Source organism: Macrosteles quadrilineatus, unplaced genomic scaffold (assembly GCF_028750875.1).
Source record: "Macrosteles quadrilineatus isolate MER2022 unplaced genomic scaffold, UCM_ALF_1.0 Scaffold_4__1_contigs__length_99947679, whole genome shotgun sequence".
In the NCBI taxonomy this organism is placed as follows: domain Eukaryota; kingdom Metazoa; phylum Arthropoda; class Insecta; order Hemiptera; family Cicadellidae; genus Macrosteles; species Macrosteles quadrilineatus.
Window position 1 is genome coordinate 17520882 of NW_026542597.1, and position 20417 is coordinate 17541298.

General features: G+C 33.7%; 1 protein-coding gene across 1 annotated transcript in view; it reads left to right on the forward strand.

The window, feature by feature from the left end:
- LOC128992153 (uncharacterized) overlaps positions 1 to 11165 on the forward strand; it is a 66884-nt gene extending 55719 nt beyond the window's left edge. Inside the window, exons 2-6 of the mRNA XM_054415591.1 lie at positions 1949 to 2154; positions 3747 to 3882; positions 7371 to 7504; positions 7894 to 8140; positions 10820 to 11165. Coding sequence (XP_054271566.1) covers positions 1949 to 2154; positions 3747 to 3882; positions 7371 to 7504; positions 7894 to 8140; positions 10820 to 10881 — 785 coding nt within the window. The 3' untranslated portion in view covers positions 10882 to 11165. The remainder of the gene's footprint in view (positions 1 to 1948; positions 2155 to 3746; positions 3883 to 7370; positions 7505 to 7893; positions 8141 to 10819) is intronic.
- Positions 11166 to 20417: the final 9252 nt, after the last annotated feature.

Sequence of the window (20417 nt, forward strand, 5' to 3'; positions counted from 1 at the left end):
CGCAACCAGCCTCTTTAAGAGAGTCAATATAAATTAAGAGTGTTGTACTCTCTCTGTGCACTTCATTGATTATTACAACTGTGTTCTATCTAAACAAATATTGGCTGCACATAAATAGGAAAGTCCATCTGCAGTTCAGATAGAGAGCTCAATATGGAACATAACGAAACCAAGAGGATAGCCAAAATATTATCAGAATTAACCGTGTAGATAAAATATTAATGGTGTCGGGATACGAACCCACAACATCGCTGTTGGTTTAACACTGACGCTACTGACAGAGCTACCTTGGCACCAAATTGTGGATAGTAATTAACCCATAATGGGTCAAAACATTTACTTTTAGCGAATTTCCCATATAGGGAATAAGCTATTACCGTAGTACTCATGGTAAGACCTGGACGCGGGACCGATTTTTTTTTTCGTTTTGAGGTCCCTAGAGGCCAAAAACACCATCCGTTCAAATTCATATATATATATATATATATATTTATATATTTATATATATATATATATATGTGTCCGTCAGCACGATAACTCGAGCAAAAATGATCCGATTTTGATGAAATTTGGTACAAACATGTAAAAGTATGTTTATTTGAACGAGTTCGCGATCCAGCATGATCGGACCATGGGAACGGGGGTTTACGGGGGGTTTTATGGGGTAAAAATAGGTTTTTCCCATTTTTGATCCAAAAAACATAAAATTTAGCAATTTCTTTCCAAACCATTTTGTAGAGCTTAAAAAAACAAATAATTTAGTATATTGAAGCGTTATTATGCGCCTAATGGTTACGGAGAAAATTCCAAAAATTTGTAAATTTAAAATTCCCATGTTATTCTCATGGAGAATAAGTAAACTGTTGTAGTTTGCTTGTTGGTGAACATATTTTGATCAAATTTGGAAAATGTTTTTATTTCTTACTAACTATTCACATTTTACAAAAAAAAAACAGTTTTACCCTCCCTGATGCAGCAAACCTAAGTACTTGTTAAACTAATTCTATTTAAATCAAGAATAAATGTTATATTTTTAAGTAGACATTTCAGTGTAAATCCAATCAGTCAAATGGAAATTCGCTTAGTCTGCAGGTTTGCTGCGGTGGGGGTATTTTAATTATGTATGAACAAGAACATATTTCTGTAAGCCAGTCACAAATTATGCTGATGTCTAACATTATATCATTGAATATTGGAAACAGAAATAGACGTTCCATGAAATGGACCAACAGTCACCAACTTTGTATTAAAAGTACGTACTTTGTTTGAAGTTCATTGTTGGTGATGGTGAGTTAATGTTGTTTAAAGGTTTATTGCGGACTTTTTCCATCACGATGGTTAAAACCATGGTTAAGAACGTAGTTGTGTGAGCCAGTCACAGAATGCGCTAGTTGCTATTGTATAAAATTCCATTTCTACCTTATTTTTTGTTGATGACCAAGTTGATGGGTTGTTATAACATTTGCAACAGCTCACAATACGTTCCATTAGTTTGAGTTGAAAAAAGTGTGTGCATTCGACATAAATTGGTAATTTAGATCAGCACAATCAGTGGGTGACTCACACCAACTTTGACGATTTTGATTCAACAACTGGCAACAAATTTAATGTGAGAATGGTATGTCTAATTCCTAGTAAACGATTATATTTTCTTCCTTGTTTATGTCACTGAGATAGTTAACGTGACATAATTGATGCTATTGCTTAAATAAGTCGATTTATCAGTTTTACTTCGTAACAGGTTTGTGTATTCGACAGAAATCAGTAATTGACTTCAGCACAATCTGTCGGTGATTCACATCAACTACGTCCACTTTGATTGGAAACTGGCATCAACTTAAACATGAGGAATGGCTAGTTCTATCAATAATCTAAGGTCAGAATGTGTTTTGCCATCATGTTTGCCAACATTAGTGAAGCATACTCCAACCTCTTCATGGTTTTGCAGCAGTGGCGAGCCTGAGGCTGAAGGAGCTGACAGGACCCAAGTTCCCCGACCGTGGTGAGAATGTCCACCTTGTCTGCAACTTTGACACCGGAGACGCCAAACTTTACTCCGTCAAGTGGTACAAAGATGAGAACGAGTTCTTCCGGTACATGCCAGACCAGAGGCCGCCCACTCAGCTGTTTCCGCTGGAGGGTGTGCTGCTGGAGGTGAGAGAAGAGGTTATTGTGCGTGCCACAAATATTATAAAACAGAAACTGTGTGGATTATAAACACACCAAAAACGTCACTGGCACGAATCTTATGATAATAACCTAAATATCTGGGCCTTTGTCGACAGTTCCATAAAAAAAATAGAGAAATATGTTTACCTTCGAGTCAGTGACGTAATTTGTTTATGTTTATGCCCCAAAGCACAAATAGGCCTACTTAAACAGAACCGGTATGGATCATCAACATAAACAAATGACGTTACTGGCCCGAATCCTATACTAATAGCATTAACATATGGCTTGGACAGTTCCGTTGAAGCAATGCTCAATGATGATTATTTTTGGGCCAATAACATAATTTATCTTTATAATTCCTTTCGGATCTGTTCAAGTATTCGTGTCCAATACAGTTTCTGTTCTGATTTTCGTGTAACGTGCTTACTCCGATACAAGTAGACGTTTGGCTCAAATAGAGTGTTTTTTAATGGGTAGATAATGATAACGTTTGCCCTTTACTCATTTTTTTGTAGAGCTTTCTGTATGATCTGCAAACTTGCATAAACAGGATGTTACACTATTAACGGACGTTATCCTTTGTTTCCAAAAAACTAACACCAGCTGTTTTTAATCAACCCATCACATAATTTATTGAACCCTCACTCATACTACAGCCGTCTTCGAATCAAAATACACACCCTAGCGTGACAGAATCGTTGAAATCTATTCACATCCAATCTAAAATGTGTATAGTATTTCTAGAATTAAAATTGACAATTTACAATATTGTTTGGAATTTTCTTTTGTATGACTAAACTTTAGATTTTGTTACCAACTAGCTGAGTTTAGTGGTCCCATATGCATAAATGGTGCTCGTAAGGTCATCAACATGTCTCCATTTCAATCCTGAGATGAGTGAGCAACTTTTTGATGGTTCGAAACTGAATTAAGCTTTCCTTTATCATTGCCCTTTTAATAAATGGTCCTGACTCTTAAACAGCTGTTCTTAGTCAGTACCTAAAGCTTTGTTACAGACCAAGATCAGCTGGTCTTTTGTCTTTTGTCTTTTGTCAGCCAGGATAATTTGTCAGATAGCCTTGAAAGTAATTTAAGTACCTTAAATTGCAATTTTTTATCAATAAAAATTGCACCTGTAACATTAGTTACCTCCCGCTATCTCCGCGTCCCGCCACCTCCGAATTTCAGAGTGACCCCTATAATCCTCGGTTACTTCCTGCGTTAAGACTCCCCGTCCAAACCTAACCTAACTTAACCTAACCTAACCTAACCTGACCTAACCTAACCTAACCCACGGGTTAAATTTTCATTAAATCTTCCATCCACGGGGCTTCGCAGCCGTGGATGCAATGACAGCTAACAACGCAGGCAGTGATGGAATTATAAGGGTCACTCAAGAATTCGGAGGTGGCGGGACAGATTTGGGCTCGGAGGTGGCGGAACGCGGAGATAGCGGGAGCACACGGTAACATTTAGGTAGATATGTTGAGGTAGATTAAGCTGAAACCCCTTCTTCTAACTGTTAACAGTGTTGTGTAAGATTTGTTAACTGATCTATGTATCTGTCTGTTCAGGAGTCGCTGTCAGGTATAGATCACGTGACTCTGAGAGATGTTACATACGACACCAGCGGCAGCTACAGATGTGAAGTCTCCACAGAGGCTCCTAACTTTGAAACGGTTTTCTCGAACCACAATATGTCCGTCCTATGTAAGTATTTTACTTTAGAAGTTTATTTCAAATGAAAATAACCCTCCGGAATAAGCTCACGTCCAACTCTAACACTTTCCATTCTTGGAATTTTCTGTAGGATTACATGTGATGTTGATATCGGGTAAACTACCTACTTGCGGCAAACCTGCGTAACAAGTGAATAACAGGTGGCTTTACTAAATTTTAGTTAAAAACGATTAAAGGCATAAATTCAACAAAATCCTTTTACAGAACATAATTAAACATAGTATTTAGCATCATGGCGGTCTTACATTAGCAGACGACTATTTCACGGATAGTTCCGTCCATTCTATGTACATGAAGCTATGTTGTTCTGTTATCCAACCAGTGTGGAAAACATGTACACCGAATACGAGTAAAACGGTATACTGTATTAAAACCCCATTGTTAAATTGTTAAGTCACAAATAGAGACTGCAGCTGCTAAACGGGCCTATCTACAAAACTGTTTGAGATAATCGCTGTTAAAGTTATAGGTTATTTTTTGCTGCATGCATCGGCAGTAGCAAGGCCACACAAAAAAAACTTTAGTTTTGGTTTTTTAGTGTGGCCTTGGCAGTTAGTAGTCTATGCTTCCTGGTGACACCAGCTGGCCTTAAAAGTCATGCCAACCAAACAAACTGAAATACACCATTTCAAACTATCTAAGATTATACTATAAGATATAAAAAAAGCATAGTGATTCTCCTCTCAAAGGCTCCGTCCTAAAGTTTTACACGAAGTGCCTTGATTAGGTTATGTTTGGCTGCTGTCCGCGTTGGCAGTTGGCACTCATCTATGCTAAAAGGGCCTAGTGACTCCAGCTGGCTTTCAGAGACGTACCAACCAAACAAACTGAAATACGCCATTCCAAGTGATCAAAGATTATACTAGGAAACATAAGGAAGCGAAATAGCAAATCTCATTTATTGGAGCCCATCTCAACTTAGACCCCTTTTAGCACATACAGCCTCTTTAATGCACTCAAATGTCACTAAAAAACAGGCTAAAGATTTTGCCTTCGACGAAAATTCTATTAGCACTATTCTAATGGTCAAAGGCTATTAGGACGTCCCTATGTATTCAACGTGACGATACAATTATAGCTACAGTCAATTTAAATTGACATACTTTTTGGGGCTGCCTAATGTAAATTGTGTTTATGATCAGAAATACAATAAATACAAGAGTATTGGTAAATAATTGTATATCATCAAATATAATTTGTATTTAAATTTCCTTTATTGTAACCATTTCAGTTTCGTTCAGATAAAAAATTTTGAATAACATAAGAGGTATTGTAAAAAATAAATAAACCACAAGAATAATCTGTTTGGGTACAAACTCGTGAGCTTAAACCCGCGATGAATATAAATCCACGATCCAATTATGAAATTTCTCATGAAATGAAACTCAATGTATCCGAGGAAAACAAGATTTGTATTATGCAAAGCATGAGTTCGTCATAATCCCCACGTTACTGTGGCGACCGTATCATAACGCGGTCATTTATATGCCACAACCAGCTAACGGTTCGTTCTCCTTTATAAACACTTTCCTTGGTGTAATAGAAATTTGAACCCTTCGCAAAAGAGAAAACTCTTTACATTTTAATTAATTGACCATCTTGACCATAATTAGTCTGATAAAAATGCGTCATTTGCCAACTAAATGTTTTGTATTTGACGTTCAACTTTTCGAATTCTGCACGGATTAGTACAGAAAACGGTATAGATAATGAAATTATAAAAAGAATCTTTGCCCGAAAGTAGACGAAACTTAAGTATCCCAAACCCATTCAAGTTTTGTGTATGTGCCAGGGATCGAACCAAATTAAATTCAGAAATGAAATGAAGCAAGACTTAAGTAGTTACACAAATAAACAAGCAAAGCCTACATTCATTATGATTTCAATTGTCTTATGCTCAGTTAAAATGTGTTTTATAATTATTATTATACTATCTAACTATACCGGACATTGTTTAATATCCTTGCTATATTACGTTTTGCCTCTCTTGAGAATTCAGATTCTAGATCCCAAAGATTAACTAAAGATTGTTATTACTTACCGCAATGGAAAAAAACCAATGAATCCTTTGTGTCTTTTATTATTATAGTAACACACCCAAAACATTCTTACCGCCCGTTGACTTATAAAATGAGAAATTAACCCAAATCCAAGCTAAATAAAGCTGCATACTTCAAAGAGACCAAAAGTCTAAATAAGTATTTGAACAATTATTTCTCTCTCCAGCTGTAAGGTAAATGCACCAGTAGCTGACAGTATAAGAAACTATACGCACTTAATAGTCCGTGGTTTTGAATAAATGGGAACTAAAGAGATATTACGGATTTTATGTGATTCTAAATTTAGTGTAGTTTTCAAATTTGTCATACAAAAAGGGTTTTTTAAATATATTTTATAACATTTTTAAACTTAATTCAACCTTTGTACGTGTTCCAATGGCTGACAGTGAAAAAAGTGCTTGTACCAGTAGCTGACTGTCGGTTGTCCCAGTAGCTGACACTGGAACTATATGTACTAGCTGCTAAACCTAAGGGTTTTATAATTTGTAAGACGAATAAAATCTAACTTAATAATTAAATTATAATATCATGTAAAACGTTACGAAGAAAATTTATTTTACATATTTTAAAATAAATAATATTTACATTAAAAATATATATATATTTTATATATATTTAAAAAATATACATTTTTTAAGATAATTTGGCTTATAAATTAAAAAATTAAAATCATTTTATAAAAATTTAAGATCACATAAATTATAAATAGCATGCAAATTTCGATGGGTAACACCAATTTAATATTGTGCAAGAAGCAAATATCCCCTGTCAGCTAGTGGAACTTGTATGGCTTTTGTGTACCAAAGCCTGACATTGATATAATTTTAAATCCAAAACCCCTAACACCCCAATTTTATCCTGAAATTGTCAACAAAGGTATAATTGATAAAAATAATGAGCCTAATCATTAATACTATTTAAGAAATTTAGCGAAATTCCAAAAAACCAAACTTACTTTCTTAACAATTTCATTAAGGGAATCGACTAAATGTGATGTAGGGTCGCTTTCAAACCACCACCATTCAGCGAGTATGGGCTAAATTTCACTGATTTGTTTGTAAATAAGATCAAGAATAAATATATGTTCTTCTAACAATGCAATCATGTGAGCCATTCTTTGTTTAAAGTTACTTTCTGGCGATGGCGAGTTTTTATTGACTAAGGGATTATTGTAGAAATGTCCTATCACCATCATGATCAACAGTTTAGGTTGTATCTTCCTGTATTTAGTATAAATTGTTAGTTACTTATAGTCTGTATGAAGGACCCTGTCTCCTGACTGTCCGTTTACTTGTGAACTGGCCAATGGTGCAAGGCCAGTCCCAGGTAGAGGGTCAGGAGACAGGTTCCATCATACAGACTATAGTAACTGTAGTAATTTTTTCCCTCTTTTTTCAGCTTACCCTCAGGATGATCCTCATCTGGTGGCCGCCCAGGATGTTTACTCCTCCGGAGAGTTGGTTCTGGTGAACTGTTCAGCGCCTCCTACCTACCCTCCGCCCAACATCACCTTCTACATCAACAACGACAAGGTAGAGAGCAGAAATTTGTAGGTTCCAATGATAGATTTGAGATTTTTTTGGATTTTTGTTAAAATATTGATTCACATTTGATTTACAATCACGATCAAATGTCATGTCGACCAAGTGACTTGACGGTCAAATGGCTTGTCGACCAAGTAACGTGACGGTCAAATGGCTTGTCGACCAAGTGACTATACGATCAAATGGTGCCGCTGTGGGAAACTCATTAAAAAGATAATCCTGGGGCTACTCTGTACATATACCCTTAACAAAATGGTAATTCCTCTGAAGGCCAGGTAAGATCCATCTGTTCAATGGCACTTCCATATTGCTAAAGGTATAAAGATAAACATTCTCCATTTCACCCTCCACTTCTTACTCCAACTCTTGTTGCCCAGACGGAAGAGTGGCTGCTGGAGCGTGGCCCCGAGACGCCCCACGAGGATGGTACCCGCTCTACATGGACGGCACTCCGCTTCCACGCGGAGAGACAGCATTTCCTCCCTCCAGAGGACGTGCTAGAGGTGCGGTGTGACGTGGCGGCGCCGCCGCTGCCGTCGTCGTCTGTTCGCACCCATCTGTACCTCGCTACGCCACACTCTTCCCCCAACCAGAAACTTGCTCAAAAAACCTACAGGAATCACGGTAGGTGATTTTCAAAGTACCTAAAGTCTATCGAGTACCACAAAGTATGGGGAGCGAGCTGGTATAATGGAAAAGCGCGGAACTTCGGTTCCCGAGGTCCCAGGTTTAAATCCCACCAATCCCCAATGAATTTTATCTTTAAAAGTACCAAATAGAAGATCAACATTTTTGGGCGTGTCCACTGACTTGGATACTATACGAAGGTCAATGGTTTAGAATTTGACTATTTCAAACCAGCGAGCAAGGAATACCTTCAAATAGCGAGCAATGGTATTTCTTGCTCGCTGTTTCAAACAAGCATTTGGCAATCCTCTAGGTAATCATGCCCTAGTCTAGACAGTGTGACAATTTATTCAGTTTTCCCAACAGCTACAAATGAGTAACACCGTTTGGTTTGTTTTATTTTAAGTAAACTCAATTGTTTGTCATCCAAGTTTACCAATGCATAAATAATAATTTTTTGTACTGTATAACGAAAGGTTGGGGTTCACTTTTACATATTCTATCCTAGGACGCTACAAAATGGTCTCCAGCGGAACGAAATCCCTCGAGAAGTGATATTCATTAAAGCGCAGTTGGTACTCCCATTTCTTACGCCTTTTTCCTATGTACAGGAAGACAGCTCTCTTAAACAAATCATTTTGATTGAATAAATCAAAAACGAATACTGATCGATTTTAAGCATCTTAGGGTACTTTTGTTTTATCTACCTCTGAAAGAAGTTGAGAATTTACCAATTATGGTAGTTTAACAGCCTTGAGTTAATACGCTTGAAATTGTTGGTGGGTTAATGTGTTGGTTTGATTCCGTTCTGCATCATCTATTATGTCCACGTTTATCTCATTTGATCAATTTTCCAACTTTAAGTATTCAAATGTTGATTATGAATACATTATTTTACCTTTTATGTTATAAAATACTTTGAGTCAAATAAAACAGTTATAATCACAAATATCTTTTTCTGTTGCTTACAGTTTATTCAATTGATAAAATCGAACCGTTAAATAAATATTTCCTACAGTCACCTGACAAAGTGGCCTTTCTTGCACTGATTATAGCACAGAAAGTTGCTAATTGCTGCATTTACTTGCTTTGGCCGAACACTTTTTACTTTTGCCGCACACCAGTATTCCAACCAAACAACACAAAACAGCGTGTTTTTATTAGGAACGTGCAATAATACGTATACGCTTGAAAATAAATTGGCAACACTGAAAGATATTACTACTACGATCAGCTGGTGCAGCGTTTCCCATTTCGTTCAATGTTTGCATTTAACCTAACCTAAAAACGCGTTATACAGTGTTAGAAAGACTTATTATTTATATTTTTTATAGTAACTCTAGGAAAGATTGTATAATGTGTAACGCGAGTGCAATGTGCCACTTCGCCATCTCAATTGTGTTCTAGTTTTATGTGCGTTAGAATTTGATTAAGTTGATTTCTGTATCTCCACACTTAGAGCTAAATTTGAATTTAATTAAATCCAATTTCTTTACATTTACTTTGAACTCATTAAGATTTACAAAGTCTACACAAATAAATACTTTTATTGTTTCCGTAATTAGGAAATTCACAGCTAAACGTTTGACCGCTCAAGCGGAAAACTTGTTTGTAAACTAAGTTGTTGCTGGTTCTTAATTGAAAATTAAAAACAAAAACAGTTGCTTGTTTTCCAAAAACAAAATTTTCCAACAAAGTAATTACAGTTCAGTTAATCTAGCTTGATTACGGTCCTTTGTTGGGAGTTCAATTTATTAGCGCTCTCGGTCCAGCAAAAACTCAAAGTTCGAGTATTTTTAAGTAGTTTGATTGATGTTTTGAGCAAAATTAATCGAAAGTAATCGTTGCTGTGTTTTTATTGAAAGTATCTTCTTGAAAAAACATTTCTTCTCGAAGAGTTTCATTTACAACGTTACATTAAGCAATTTCCATGTTATTCACAAAGTTTACTTGATTGGTATTTTGATTTTGTATTTAACAAACTGCATGGTTCTTCTAAATTTTGTTAACTTGTTTTCTATTAAATTAAAAAAGCCTTAACCGTTAATGAACAAGTTCAATGGTATATTTTTATGGTTCCTCTTCATCAGAGTTTCTTACAATGATGTTACGAAAGTTCATTTAAAATTTAAACCAACAATTCATGTGGAAACAGGAATAGTTTGGTGATTATTTTGTGCCTTAAAGCATCTTAAAGTATCTTAAAGGAACCTTGTTTCTGTAATTAATTAAACATTATTATTAAACTGTATGTCAGTAACTCGGTCATTATGACGTCTGTAAAACCAAAACAGATTGTGAGTTAGGTACCAGTGCAGCCATATCCCGATCAAAATGTTTAGGCATATATGGTCAATTTTTAGGAACAAAATAATAATAGATAGGCTACATAATTTACTTATCAATTTGAAGACCGTGTTTTGCAATCGATTTATTGTTTTTGTTTCTTTATAGCATAAAAGGAAAAATAAGGGTTGAGCCACGAAAGCGTTGATTCAAGTCGTCTTGATAAACTAAATTAGGACGATTTTGCTTTTTGGTATTTACGACAAGCTGAAATCCTCTATTAAAAACATACTGCAAATATGTTTTGTTAAAAATTAGGTCACAGCCCCAAAATATATGTTAAGCTACATCTTGCATTGTAATTCTCAAGTTTTATTTATTGTGTTGTAGGGAGAGCTGTCGTCGTGCCAGGAAACATGATCCTGCTAGCTGTTCTTCTTTTCTGTTTATGACAATGAATTTAATGCAAGTATAATTCAATGTGATCAAACCATGTTTAATACATTCCATTAGGTGAGCGTACAATTTGAGAAGTTCCTTAAACAATTCTTCCGTTTATGAATTTATTTTGGAACCTTAAAATGCCAATGTATTTTCTATTTGTTCAAATTACGCTTTTCAAACCTGATAGCTGCCATGATATTTCATATTGTAAATCTCATATAGCAATAACAGTGTGATATATTTTAATCTGTTAAAAATAAATGGAATAACTTTTTAAAATCCCGTATCGATAAGTATTGAATGGTAAGTTAAAACATTTTTAAATTTATATGCGGGAAAAAAATATTCTCTCTTTCTATTCAGCAAGTACAGTTTTTTATTAGTACAGTTTTTTTCTAACAAGCTGTTTCCTATTATGAATATGGATATGTTGTGCTTATTTATCATTTACTTGTGGAGGTTTTCCCTCAAAACTTTTAAGGCCTTTGGAAGTGTTCACTTTGAAAATTCATACAGTAACATTCTGTTTACTTTTCAGTAGTAAATTTATTTGTCAAAGACATGTAATCCGTATTAAAATTTAATTTAAATGAAAAGTTATCAGGTCCCTACTTAATTTTCTTTGCAAAAATAAAAATTTGATATATTATATCAAAGTTGTTTATTTTCATTTTGAATCATGACACTAATGTGACATTATAGTTTAGTTACAATTTATTTAGTTTAAATCTGTTTCCCTCAAACATTAAATATGATTGAACAAAAACTATACAGAAACACTATCAAAGCAGATACAAAAACAATCCAAGTATAGATTTGATATATTGATGTATATCAACAATAGGCAATACAACGATCAAGTATTTTCCCATAGATACGTTAGTATACAATCTACAATACAACTGCATTGTTGGATGTAAGGTTGAAATATCATACAAAACTCACTTGTTATACAATCATTATAATTATTTAACATTTTTCCAGTATTATTACTGTACGCTGTTCACATAATGGATGTATTAAACTGTTTGACTTTTAATATGTCTCAAGCAATGAGCTATACATCTCATATGAAATTATAGCAATGATAAGCTAAATAACTTTTGTACTAAAATAACCTCTTCCGATTTTCGTCATAGTTAAGTCTGTAATGGACAATGTACAGAGTGTATGGATGAATGTTGAATTTGTGTTTTCAATCTTTTAAAATGTGATATGTTTTGATTTTATTTTTATATTAAAATGTAACTAGGAGTAAGTAATTTTGGAAACGTTAAGCTTGAAACCACTGAAAAATAATTTGTCTGTGAATATTTATTCTTAAATTTACATAATATAGATAAGTTGTATAATATAAAATATTTAAATGTATTTCAATAATAGTGTAAATATACATATTGTACTAAGTGCTAATACCTTTAACATAAAAAGTATATTTTGCAGAATAAACTTAGGAGTACGGTGTAAGTTAATTGTTCGTTCACGACATTGTGGTAAAATTTTATCCATATTTAAGTGTTATATTGGTAAAAATTGGAAAGGAAAAAACATGATTAATTTATTGCTTTTAGGTTGCACAATTAACTTTTTAAGTATTTTATCCAATGAAATTTTAGCTTTTTCACTAGCAATGTTACTTTAAATTGTTCACAACTTTTCAACCACTTGAACTTCTCCTAGGCGATGTTTGTAATGATAAATTCAAGTTTAATTTTTATAAGCCCCTCTCTTCTTCAACTTTCCATTTGAAATAATTAAAAACTTACCTAATTCCCTACAGTTATTGTGATATACCTAACGTACGAGCTAACGTAATTGAACTATAATGCGGTAAATTTAATAGAAGTCAATATATTTGTGAACTATGTGAAAAGAACAAATTAAAACACTTTAACATTTCCATTATTTTATTTAAATATATTTTTCTAAAATAATCATATTTTAGGTTTGGTTTATTGTTGAACTATTGTAGAAAGCTATTCTGCAATGGTCTATACAAAATAAAATATAAAACCTTGAGCAATTATAGATTTTTTTTATTTTCATGAATTATGTTAAGGCACGTTACTGCTTTTGAAATACATCTAATTGGTCCTACAACGATTATGTAAATATGATAAACCAATTCTTGTGTATAATAAACATCTAGTCCTTATGTATTGTGATGTACACCTTTAGAAGTAATAATCTTGTAAATGACTGTAAATGTGTTGTTTCTTTACCCTGTGAGTCTCAATCGTTTCAATAGATGCAAGTAAAAACCGGGAAACGAGTTTGATTCAAAGAAAAAATACAAAACATTAACAATAGGTTTTTCCTACAGTCACCTGAGAAGGTGAAATTCCTTGCACTAATTATAGCGAAGAAGGTTGCTAAATGCTGCATTTACTTACTTTAGCCGCACTGTTTTTTCCCCACCAGTATTCCTACCAAACAACACAGTTTACTCTTATTATGCACGTATAGACTTCCATGGAATGTAAAATTTGAAGCAATAAAACCTGGAGCAATCTGTTGAGATTGTCTACCAACTAGTGACAATATTATGTGTCAAGTGGTAAATCAATCAGCTGTTTGCTATGATACTGCATTAGTTTTTTTTTATTAATATTTAACCCAATACACTAGTAAACTCTGGTGAGATGCTCCTGAACTTAATCTATTTTCTTGGCTTCAAACATTTATATCACATGGGAAGTCTATGTAATACGTGTACTCTTAAAAATAAATTGGCAGCACTTAAAGATACTACGACTACGATAAGCTGATGCAGTGTTTTTAATTTCGCTTAGATTTAACTTAACCTAAACGTGTTGTATAGTGTTTGAAAGGCTATAGTTCGGCCGCTTAGAAAACAACCTCCTCTAGCATTGGTTTAGCAGTAGCGAGCAGGTCGCTTTCTAAGCGGCCGAACTATAGTAATTTATACGCTTTATAGTAACTGTAGGGAAAATATAATGTGTAACAGTGCAAATTGCTTTTGCTGCACTCGAGAAACTTTCCACACTCGCCTGCGGATAGTGTATAAACATTTCTTTCATGTGCAGCCAAGTGTCACTTCGCACACTAGGTAAACAAATGACTAATTGTTTTATTCGAAATAGATAAAAAAATAAAATAATAAAAATATAAACGTGTAAACTTAAATTTATCGGAGTATTTGAACGGGGTTTTAAGGAGTAAAAGTTGAGCCCCCCCCCAAAAAAAAACCGTAATATATTGCAATTACTTTTAAATTATTTTTTATATTAAAAACAAATCAATTATTGCTCATAAGTGTTGTTGTATGCCTAATGAATGTTTCGGAAGACAATTTTTAAAACTGACTGAATTTTCCCATGTTTTTTAATAGAATAAAATAACCTGTTGTAGTTTGCTCGTTTAGGGAATATTTTGATCAAATTTGTTTAATTCATACTTAGCTTTTTTAATTTTAATAAAACCCTTACTTGATTACCTTTCCTGTGGCAGCAAAACCTAATTACAAATTTGTGTTATTTAAATATAAAATAAATCTGTCATTCAAGGGGACATTTGAGAGAAAAATCCAACCAAATGGAAATTTGCATAGTGTGCAGGTTTTCCGCATTGGGAGTATTCTATTCGGATGACAAACTTAATTTTTTTTTATGGACAAAACGTAATAGTTAAATAAACTATAAATATAAATTATGGTATATACCTTAGGTCTACGTAAAATTAAAAATTACGCAACATATCTCGTAAGTAAGTTGATATGTCTAGTTATTATTCGAAGTAAAGATTAATCGAATTCAGGTGTATTTGCACCACATTTAGATTACGGCCAGCGATTTTAGGTGTTGGTTTTCTCTCTGAAAAATACAAAATAGAGAGGCGAGTAAATGTGGATAACTGATAGCGCCACAAATCATAAGGAAGTCTCATGCCAGCTTGATTACCTCCGGGCAGTGAAGTAAAATAAATCTTCCAAAAACCATCAGCAACTGCCCTTCCCCGTGGAGGAACACATTAGGGGATTACAATGTGCTTTAAAACTTAAAAAAATACGTCCAGGGAAAATATTTATCAATATAAATAAAAGTTTTAACAAGATAAAAGTTTATTTTAAACAGACTAACATTTATATTAAGGGTCCTTGGAGGCTAGCGGCCATCTTATGGTTTCAAACAGCTGCTGAAGAGTTATTTATCGTCCAAAAAAAATATTTATCAATAGAAATAACAATTTGAACAAGATTTAACATTTAAAATAGACAAATATGTATATTAAACCGGTAGTTATAGACCGTCAATCGATTATAATGATTGACAATTATATGAATATAATTATTTATAATTTTTTAATCTATAACCACATTTGTTTTTTTGTAGAACTGCAAACAAATCACGCATACATTTACCGTTGTAGGGTGTTTAGTTAGCAAATGAAATATTTATGCCCATTAACTGTCATTAAAATGAATGAAACCGTTTCATTGTTAATTAGAAAAACGTCAACCAGCAGAGGAGCATATAGCCGGTGTGATCTGTTTGTATGGTTTATCTAGGTCATATTCTTAACGATTGAAAAATAAATAAATAAATGATTAACAGACTTTAAAAAAAATTCTATATTCCAGCTTAAGCCTTCTTCAGGAAAAATAACAAAAACAAATTATTTGTTTATCACTTGTATCTGAGGGTCTCTGATGGTAAAAAATATATAATTTATAAGGAAAGAAAAAAACTATTGAAAAAACAAAAACATTTTTTGAAGGAAATTTTTTTTATATACTAAGCAGTTGGGGAGCGAGCTGCTCTTGTGATAGATCTCGGGACTTGGGTCATTGAGGTTCCGGGATCAACTCCCACCGAAACCCCAATGGGTTTTATCTTGGTGATAATGTCGCAACCTCTAGGTCGAACCTGAAAGAATGTGAAAAAGATGTCGGGCTATATCCTTAGCATCTTAGGACAAAAGAAGTAGACGAACTCAAGTGCCGTTTGTACTAAAGTAGCTTGACCAAAGTAATGTGTAAATTCACCTCCAGATCGATTATACGAAGTTTTAGTTCAATTGCTCACTTTAGATAAATGAATTACAATTTATGTTTTGTATATATAAATAGTTTTACTAATTTTAGGTATTAGGTAAATAAACTAAATATAAACCACCATATTCAAGACCAGTGACAAACCTTCAGCGATCATCGTTTCCCTCATTAAGAGCTGGCGGAGTTTCAAGGTTCGTTAATTTTTCTCCATATTTCCTAACGGTTCTCGAGCACAGGCGGTCATTAAAACTCTAAACTCTCTTGCATAAAATTATTAGTTTTAATATGAACTACGTTGATTATTTTCAGAATTGCATCCGGAGTATTAAGTTAGTTTTCCTAAGACAGTTTTTTTTTTAAGTAGCCGTTTCAGTTCAGTTCTTAGAATTGAAAAGATAACAGCATTGTTTACTTACTTAACAGCAATGTTGTTTTAACACGGGTAACGGACAAATGAGGTTCAAGGATTGAGAGATAAGAAGTAAAATTCTAATGTTTCGAACGTCAACTAATCAGCTGTTTAGACCAATTTAATTGTTACTGAGTGGTGCATTAGTGTTTGGTAAAATGATTCGTTGCATCACTGTCAGTGGCACTGAGAGGTTATAAACGAAAAAATAACCTTTCTTAGAAACTATGAGTAGTGACTGTTAATTAAAACTGTCGTAGGCAAAGTAGTGTTCGCAAAATCGCGTAATTAGTTCTAAAACACTTGTAGAAGTTTTAAGGCACTTGCATTTAAGGCATCTTAGAAATTTAAGGCTTGTAACTTAAATTTCTACTCTTGTCGTTAACACTATCTTTACGCAATCGTTGCGCAAACTACTATTACTAGTTGCTTTGCATTTGTATTGAAATTCAACTATAAATTTAACGCAAACTCTCACTTAACCATTTTATTTCTCCTACAATTAACACTTTGAAAATAAAGAATTGTGTTTTCATTAGTTATTTTTGTACTGTAAACGAATCCAGAGTTTTATAGTGTATTTGATCGGGCATGTAAACTCAGCAGTAGGGCAGGAAAGCCCTAATGTCTAATTGTTGGTTCGAGGGGGTCTTCATGAATCTATATTTATAAAAGAGGAAGTTTGTATATATATTTGAACGCTATGAGTTTCGACACCGATGGACTGATTGCCACGAAACTTGGTACGTACGTGTAGAATTTCATGGAATAGGTTTATACACCATCAATTTCGTGATCCGTCCAATCGGCTCCGACCCAGTGGCTCTGGAGTTTTCCCATGTTAACCTTATGAGTACTTATATTTAAATGGAATTAAAGAATCTTAACTGCTTCGACTAAACAATTTGATTCTGTGATGTTCAATAGCATTAAAAAATTAACAGGTTTACCAACAGAGTGCAGTACTATTATTTTTTTTTATTTTAACAACAGCTAATTTTTACAAAGCAGAAACAAAAAGCTGTGGTACATGGAATGGATGGATTTTTTACAGTTATGTTTATGTAGCCAGTTAATACTAATAGTTAATTAATAAAAGTATAAAAGCAGATCTAGGGAACATAATTGTTCTATTTAGCGTTCTCAAGCTGCTTGCCATTATTTTCAAAGAACCAAAATTGTCTCTTCCGCATCTTGACCTCATTGCAAGGCACGGGTTTAGCGGCTAGTTATCTTATATATGCGGTCACCATTGACATATACACGCGACTTAGTTTATAGTATAACGGAACTTTACTGTCTTTTGATAATCAAAAAGATCAAAAGGTTCATAATGGGCAATAAAGCTAAAAACCTGAAATATCACAAATGAGGAGAAAAATATGTAAACTAACATATTTACGTTAATTTAAATGTCTGCATGACCAATAAATTGATTGTATTTTAACCTGTCAAATCAATATGAGGTAAGCAGTCTTTAAGTTTCAATAATTCCCAGCGTTATTGCTAAAGTATTGCCTTGCAAGAGGGAGGTTTGGGAGGGGGGTTTGGGAGGGGCAAGCAATGTCATAACGTTACGTTAGAATCCGACACTTATTAAAGAAGTTTGTGATACCTTCACTGTGATATCATTTTATATAGAGTTTTTATAGACTGTACACAAGGCAGTGAAGGTTATATATTGTAAAATTTTTATGCCGTAAAACATTGTTAATTTACTTCACCTTCGACCGTTTTTTGAACTACCTGATTCAATTTAGTTCTTAGAATTGAAAAGTTTCACTTAACGTTTACCTACTTAACAGCATTGTTTTACTTTACAACACGAGTAACGGACCAATGAGATTCGAGGATTGGGAGAAAAGAAGTTAACTTGTAATGCTTTGAACTTCAACAGATCAGCTGTTTGGACAAATTTAATTTTAATGAGTGGTGTAATTGGTGAATTGCATCACTGTCAGTGGCAATGAGAGGTTATAAACGAAGACATAACCTCTCTTAGAAGATATGAGTAGTGATTGTTAGTAATTTAAAAACTGTCGTATGCAAAGTAATGTAACTCGCGTTAAGACACGTCGTTTCTATATCTTTAACCTGTTAGGAAAATGTATGCTTAAATGACCATTACTTTAGTTAATTAAAAGAGAAACTAGAACTTAAATAGAGAAACTAGAACTTAATAATATAAGATCATCTTACAAGAGAAGTATGTATCGTGCAGCTCAATTGCAAGAAGTTGGGTTTTTAAACCGGTTTCTTGACAATGTTTTTTTTTAAAAAAAAAAGAGGTTGGCGGCCTCTTTTAACCTTGCATTTGCCCGTCCACATAGACTAAGCGCCCGTGCGTGGATCGTTTACAGCAAAGCAAGGAGTGAGCCGGTACAGTACAAAGGTGAACTGTACTGATAAAATGTTATCGGTAGTGACCAGGATCCGAACCCACGACACTACTGCCTTGGGCCCGAAGTCCGTGACGCTACCGACTGAGCCACCGACTCACTAACTAATGTACTTGAGGGAAGCCCTGGAAATTCAACTGAAAGTTTTGATTTGATAAACAAGTTTTTTAATTACAAAATTAAATTAAATTTGTCAATTTGTATTACTTTCTAATCTTATCAAGTTTGTATGATATCGAAAACATAAAAAGGCATACAGGTCTTAGATCAGTTGTTGTGTGCCTTTGTGAGCTTTACCATGCTCGGTGATCAACTCCAAAGCCAAGGTGAAACAAAACTCATTTTAATTAGAGCGACAAATTTTGGAATTTTTACGTTACAAATTTTTCTGTGAATCTATTTATTCTATGTAAAATAGTTAAAATAAATCTCCATTGCTTAAAAAGACATATTACAAATTTTAATGGTAGGCCTATCATACGCTAAATACAAATAACTGTTTGATCTCCACTAACAAGCTAAAATATTTATAACGTTGCCTAAACATTACGAGCTAATGATATTAATATTTACTTCTTGGTACAAACGGGTAGCATTGGTTATAGTTATTTACAGAACATGTTTTTTCAAGCAAAAATTTAGTAGTAATACTAACAGAGCTTCTAGAAAATAGATGAAGTTGCGGTGAGTTCAGAAATGTATGAGATGTCAATAAATAAGCAGGTCTTTTGTCATAGCTCTGCGTCTCTTCTTCACAATATTTGCTACAAATTTACTATACACTCATTCTTACAAGTGTACTGTTATGGGTGTGTTTACTTCCTGCGCTGATGTCTTTGGATACTAAATTATATATCCTGCATGTATGATTAAATCACATGAATTAAAAATTGTGGCTAGTTTTTTTTTTAAACTTTTAACTATTTAAGAACATTGTACGTCGTGTTCAAATGAAGTATACACTATGAGTATGTTGAAAAAAGGTAAAACTCAAAAGCTTGAATTTAATGAAAACTTAATAAATATTTATTTTTCCGATTTTTTATATTAATAGTTCTTAAGGATAAGGGAATCTAGCTGATCTAAAAACGTCAATCAGGAATGGATTTTATGTATGTGATAATGCCGCAACCTCTAGGTCTAGCCTGAAGTAAGGTGAAAAATGATCCCAGTCTAGCCAAGCGTTCTAGGATGTTAAGATGTGACATAAAACAACTAAAAACATACCTATGTGATTAAAAACTACAACATTTACACAGCTTACACTTAAATTGAACCTACATTACTAAAATGATTATAAATATAATAAACAGTGTGCTAAGTCGTAATTTTATTTCTACTCCAGTACAGCTGTTAGTTGAAGTAAGGGGGAACACCGGAGTTCTAATGAGCTAATAGTGTGCGGGGTAGAAGGTAACGGACCGTGAGACATCAAGCAATGAGGGAGGGGAGAGTTGTACGACAATCTTACTAACAGACTTGTAAAATATTAGGTTCTAGACAAACAAATGCTACATAAACATTTATAACTTGTACCTGTGCAATAACTATTCTTGGAATGACTTTGCAACTTTTAGTGATGCATTCAATTACGAAGAAGGCTTTTAGGCAAGAAACTGAACACGATTTGCCTAACGTATTATCCAATTAATTTTTTAAACTTACTTTTGTGTTTTTATCGCCAGAATGAATAAAGTGTTTTCACGTTTTTGTAGTTTTTAT